Source organism: Lipotes vexillifer, unplaced genomic scaffold (genome assembly GCF_000442215.2).
Source record: "Lipotes vexillifer unplaced genomic scaffold, Lipotes_vexillifer_v1.1 scaffold129, whole genome shotgun sequence".
Classification (NCBI taxonomy): domain Eukaryota; kingdom Metazoa; phylum Chordata; class Mammalia; order Artiodactyla; family Lipotidae; genus Lipotes; species Lipotes vexillifer.
In genome coordinates this window covers 553,019-559,533 of record NW_006777287.1, presented here as the reverse complement: position 1 = coordinate 559,533, position 6,515 = coordinate 553,019, and the positions used below count along the sequence as shown (strand labels likewise).

At 40.9% G+C, this 6,515-nt stretch overlaps 1 protein-coding gene across 2 annotated transcripts in view; it reads right to left on the bottom strand.

The window, feature by feature from the left end:
• Positions 1–6,423, bottom strand: part of RGN (regucalcin) — a 17,604-nt gene extending 11,181 nt beyond the window's left edge. The window contains exons 1-3 of one of the 2 annotated variants that reach the window (XM_007450833.1): positions 6,340–6,423; positions 5,930–6,110; positions 3,662–3,844 (exon numbers count right to left, since the gene is read on the bottom strand). In XM_007450833.1, coding sequence (XP_007450895.1) covers positions 3,662–3,844; positions 5,930–6,098 — 352 coding nt within the window. In that variant the 5' untranslated portion in view covers positions 6,099–6,110; positions 6,340–6,423. Of the gene's footprint in view, positions 1–3,661; positions 3,845–5,929; positions 6,111–6,339 lie in introns of those variants that run through there. The other variant, XM_007450834.1, reaches the window with a different exon arrangement.
• Between the last annotated feature and the right edge of the window lie 92 nt (positions 6,424–6,515).

Sequence of the window (6,515 nt, the reverse complement as noted above, 5' to 3'; positions counted from 1 at the left end):
AAATCAAAGAGGAAATAAAAAAATACCTAGAAACAAATGACAATGGAGACACAACGACCGAAAACCTATGGGATGCAGCAAAAGCAGTTTTAACAGGGAAGTTTAAAGCAATTCAATCCTACCTTAAGAAACAGGAAACATCTCAAATAAACAACCTAACCTTGCACCTAAAGCAATTAGAGAAAGAAGAACAAAAGAACCCCAAAGTTAGCAGAAGGAAAGAAATCATAAAGATCTGATCAGAAATAAATGAAAAAGAAATGAAGGAAATGATAGCAAAGATAAATAAAACTAAGAGCTGGTTCTTTGAGAAGATAAACAAAATTGATTGATAAACCATTAGCCAGATTCATCAAGAAAAAAAGGGAGAAGACTCAAATCAATAGAATTAGAAATGAAAAAGGAGAAGTAACAACTGACACTGCAGAAATAGAAAAGATCATGAGAGATTACTACGAGCAACTCTATGCCAATAAAATGGACAACCTGGAAGAAATGGACAAATTTGTAGAAATGCACAACCTGCCAAGACTGAATCAGGAAGAAATGGAAAATATGAACAGACGAATCACAAGCACTGAAATTGAAACTGTGATTAAAAATCTTCCAACAAACGAAAGCCCAGGACCAGATGGCTTCACAGGAGAATTCTATCAAACATTTAGAGAAGAGCTAACACATATCTTTCTCAAACTCTTCCAAAATATAGCAGAGTGAGGAACACTCCCAAATTCATTCTACAAGGCCACCATCACCTTAATACCAAAACCAGACAAGGATGTCACAAAGAAAGAAAACTATAGGCCAATATCACTGATGAACAGAGATGCAAAAATCCTCAACAAAATACTAGCAAACAGAATCCAACAGCACATTAAAAGGATCATACATCATGATCAAGTGGGGTTTATTCCAGGAATGCAAGGATTCTTCAATATACGCAAATCAATCAATGTGAGAAATCAATCAATCAATCAATCAATCAAAGGAGAAAAACCATATGGTCATCTCAATAGATGCAGAGAAAGCTTTTGACAAAATTCAACACCCATTTATGATAAAAACCCTGCAGAAAGTAGGCATAGAGGGAACTTTCCTCAACATAATAAAGGCTGTGTATGAGAAACCCACAGCCAACATCATCCTCAGTGGTGAAAAACTGAAAGCACTTCCACTAAGATCAGGAACAAGACAAGGTTTCCCACTCTTACCAGTCTTATTCAACATAGTTTTGGAAGTTTTAGCCACAGCAATCAGCGAAGAAAAGGAAATAAAAGGAATCCAAATCGGAAAAGAAGAAGTAAAGCTGTCACTGTTTGCAGATGACATGATACTATACATAGAGAATCCTAAAGATGCTACCAGAAAACTACTAGAGCTAATCAATGAATTTGGTAAAGTAGCAGGATACAAAATTAATGCACAGAAATCTCTGGCATTCCTATATACTAATGATGAAAAATCTGAAAGTGAAATCAAGAAAACACTCCCATTTACCATTGCAACAAAAAGAATAAAATATCTAGGAATAAACCTACCTAAGGAGACAAAAGACCTGTATGCAGAAAATTATAAGACACTGATGAAAGAAATTAAAGATGATACAAACAGATGGAGAGATATACCATGTTCTTGGATTGGAAGAATCAACATTGTGAAAATGACTCTACTACCCAAAGCAATCTATAGATTCAATGCAATCCCTATCAAACTACCACTGGCATTTTTCACAGAACTAGAACAAAAAATTTCACAATTTGTATGGAAACACAAAAGACCCCGAATAGCCAAAGCAATCTTGAGAACAAAAAATGGAGCTGGAGGAATCAGGCTGCCTGACTTCAGACTATACTACAAAGCTACAGTAATCAAGACAGTATGGTACTGGCACAAAAACAGAAAGATAGATCAATGGAATAGGATAGAAAGCCCAGAGATAAACCCATGCACATATGGTCACCTTATCTTTGATAAAGGTGGCAGGAATATACAGTGGAGAAAGGACAGCCTCTTCAATAAGTGGTGCTGGGAAAACTGGACAGGTACATGTAAAAGTATGAGATTAGATCACTCCCTAACACCATACACAAAAATAAGCTCAAAATGGATTAAAGACCTAAATGTAAGGCCAGAAACTATCAAACTCTTAGAGGAAAACATAGGCAGAACACTCTATGACATAAATCACAGCAAGATCCTTCTTGACCCATCTCCTAGAGTAATGGAGATAAAAACAAAAATAAACAAATGGGACCTAATGAAACTTCAAAGCTTTTGCACAGCAAAGGAAACCATAAACAAGACCAAAAGACAGCCCTCAGAATGGGAGAAAATATTTGCAAATGAATCAACTGACAAAGGATTAATCTCTAAAATTTACAGGCAGCTCATGCAGCTCAATAACAAAAAAATAAACAACCCAATCCAAAAATGGGCAGAAGACCTAAATAGACATTTCTCCAAAGAAGATATACAGACTGCCAACAAACACATGAAAGAATGCTCAACATCATTAATCATTAGAGAAATGCAAATCAAAACTACAATGAGATATCATCTCACACCAGTCAGAATGGCCATCATCAAAAAATCTAGAAACAATAAATGCTGGAGAGGGTGTGGAGAAAAGGGAACACTCTTGCACTGCTGGTGGGAATGTGAATTGGTTCAGCCACTATGGAGAACAGTATGGAGGTTCCTTAAAAAACTACAAATAGAACTACCATATGACCCAGCAATCCCACTACTAGGTATATACCCTGAGGAAACCAGAATTCAGAAAGAGTCATGTACCAAAATGTTCATTGCAGCTCTATTTACAATAGCCCGGAGATGGAAACAACCTAAGTGCCCGTCGTCGGATGAATGGATAAAGAAGATGTGGCACATATATACAATGGAATATTACTCAGCCATAAAAAGAAATGAAATTGAGCTGTTTGTAATGAGGTGGATAGACCTAGTGTCTGTCATACAGAGTGAAGTAAGTCAGAAAGAGAAAGACAAATACCGTATGCTAACACATATCTATGGAATTTAAGGAAAAAAATGTCATGAAGAACCTAGGGGTAAGACAGGAATAAAGACACAGACCTACTGGGGAACGGACTTGAGGATATGGGGAGTGGGAAGGGTGAGCTGTGACAAAGCGAGAGAGAGGCATGGACATATATACACTACCAAACGTAAGGTAGATAGCTAGTGGGAAGCAGCCGCATGGCACAGGGATATCAGCTCGGTGCTTTGTGACTGCCTGGAGGGGTGGGATAGGGAGGGTGGGAGGGAGGGAGACGCAAAAGGGAAGGGATATGGGAACATATGTATATGTATAACTGATTCACTTTGTTATAAAGCAGAAACTAACACACCGTTGTAAAGCAATTATACCCCAGTAAAGATGTTTAAAAAAAACTCATTTAAACTACAAAAATACAGTACGAATTTTAGTCTGCTAGAGACAGCAGTTGAAAGGGATATCTATGAGGATTTTCTCATGGGATTGGTTTTTTTTTTTTGGATACAAGTGACTTAAGTAATAATGAAAGAAGAACCCAAGACCCGTTATGAACACTTCTTTTACTACTGCAGCTGTGACGCTTTTGTAAGTTACATTCTGGTCTTCCCCAAAGCTCAGTAAGTAGGTGCTAAAGGTAAACCATACCAGCAAAGTATCTCCCAGCGGGATCCACCTTCCCATCATTGAATCGATTGTTTTTCTTGTCTTTATCTACTGTGGCCAAGACAACTGCTGACTGATCTTCCCAGTTCAAAGCACAGAACTTTGTTCCAACTGTGGCGACACAGCCTCCTGACTGGCGAAGGGCCACAGAGCTGACTGGGGCATCTGCAGAGGTAAAAGCAGCAGTCAGGGGGCAGCCAGTAGTCACACTGTGTCCATCACACCACCCGGCATCTCTAAGAGGTTGCAGCTCTTTTGACAAGGGGAGTGCTCCCTCCTCTCTGTTGAACAGTGAAGGTTACATAACCCAGTATATTAGTTGACCATGAACTCCGTGTGCTTTTCCGGGCAGCATGGATGTAAAGATGAATGAAACCCAACTCCTCTGGAAGCTCCGAGTCTAGTGGGAGAAGCAGAGAAGTCAAATCACAGCAGCCACCATACACTGGGACAGGTGCCACAGCAAGTTCAGAGGAGAGGTTCCTAAGGGGGTGGTGTGTAAACCAGGGCAGTTGTCACAGAGCGAGCGATGCTCAGTTTGCCTGATCTTCAGGAAATGCAGGGACACAAACTGTGTTTAGTTCCAGCAACTGGGTTTTGTGACATCTCTCTCTCCCTCAAGTACAGGGCTTGTCTTTTTTTTTTTTTTTTTTTTTAATTAGGACTTGCCTTTTTAAAGGTACCCTGTTTTGTATGTATTTAATTGAAAATTGTTTCTTAAATCCTTTTTGGAAGTAAGCATGATTAAAAAATAATAGAGGGACTTCCCTGGTGGCGCAGTGGATAAGACTCTGCGCTCCCAATGCAGGGGCCCGGGTTCGTTCCCTGGTCAGGGAAGTAGATCCCACATGCATACCGCAACTAAGGAGCCCACGTGCTGCAACTAAGGAGCCGGCAAGCCGCAACTAGGGAGCCCGCCTGCAGCAACTAAGACCCGACACAACCAAATAAATAAAAATAAATAGTAAAAAAAAAAAAAAAGAAATGTAGATGCAGTGATTTAAAAAATCACGTCTTCCTTATACTACTATATTTTGTATATTTAAATTTTAGGTGTTCTGGGTTTAACATTTTTCCACATATAAGGAAACTTTTTTTTTAAGTGGAGAGATTGATTACCATGGTGGGTACTCACAGGAAACAAATTGACAGACTTTATTGTGAAAACATTTCCTAAGCATCTATTCAGTGCAAGACACTTGGTGCCCTGTGCAGAAGTTGATTGGAGCCATGGAGGGTCCCAGGGAATGTGCAAGACACTAATAGGAGCGTCAAATCCTCATCAGGGATCCCAACCTGTGGCCTGAGGCTTCTGTTAGCTTTTAAGCTGCTGTGGACACCACAAGCCCTTCCCAGGGTTTGGGTTTTTTTTTGTTTTGTTTTGTTTTTGTTTTGAAGATTAGGGGTAGGAATATATCCCTAATGTGTGCATACTGGGAAAGAGAGACTAGGGAAGGTGATGGGTCCCTCCCCCAAGTCTGATCACAGCGGGTCACAGTCATTTTGCCTCGAGCCACAGTCATGTCTGTGAGTGAATTAAAAGCTGTTCCCTCTCATCTAAAAAAAAAAGGTCCCCAGTTCTGGGTTGAGGGAGAGTGTCCTGAGGTCACAGGAATTCCTGGTATCTCTTTCCCAGGAACACAATAATGAAAAGAAGAAACTTCTTTATCTCTAGTCAAGCCCATGCCCTTGAGCCATAAAATGTGATAAACCCCTCCATGGGAAATCACAGGGCCATTAACAGAATCATACTCCAATGCACTCGAAATTCCTTTGTGAATCCTGTTTTGAACAGTGAACAGAAAGTCCCGGTTAATGCTTCCTAAGTCCAAAAGCTCCTCTTTGCACAAAGAGGGGATATATCTGTTGTTATTATTATTATTATTATTTTCAAATTAAGGCCTTGGCCTGACCCAAGGTAGATAACCTTTGCTGTGCCACAAACCGGGTCTCCAACTTTCACGGCTGTTAACTGAAGGTATGAAGGAAAGATCCTACTGTGACTCACCATCAAAAACATAATGGGGAATGTTGCCCGGCACCCACAGGGGAAGAGGAAAGTATTGACCATCCAGATTTTACTCCTGGGTCAAAGTGGGGCACACAGAAAGGATGACAATCCAACAGTTTTCAAGCATATTCAGTACGCTTTAACAAGAAGGTCCCGGAGGAATGACACATTAGGTGACCGCGCCTCCCCAGGGAAGAGATGGCTGTCTGGGCAGATCCAAGCCCATCCTTCATCCTTACCCACGATCACTTGCTGCACTTGCTTGCTGAGCGAATCCCACCGGCAAACCGTTTTTGCGGGAATATCTACGAAGAGCAGAGAGTTGGATGCCTCCTCCCACACTGGAGACTCACCGCAGCGCCAGTTCTCCCGCAAAACACACTCAATCTTAGTGGAAGACATTGTCATGGGGGAGATTTACTGAAGACAAGAGAGATAAAGTGAAATGTCATCGCATGGAGCAAATTCAGCAAAACACCTAAGACGCTGGTAAGATCCCAATACAGATTGAGTTTTTAAAATCAGAACTGGAAAGGCTGGACACACTTTCCCCTGATCAGAACAAAATATGCAATGTGGCAGGAGGAGACAGATAAAAAAGAAGAAAGAGCTGATAGGCCATAACACAAGACATCTTCAATCAACTTACCGGTGCTTTTTTTTTTCAACGTTTCTCTTAAAAAGAGAGAGAAAAAAAGCAACGCTCCAACATGCACACCTTGGCGCTAGTGACCCCCAGAGAGAGCTGGCTGCTTCTACGAGGCAAGGCTGCCTTTATGCCAGCACCCAAGCCCCCAAGGTGGGTCGGGGGGGGGGGAGGAGGTG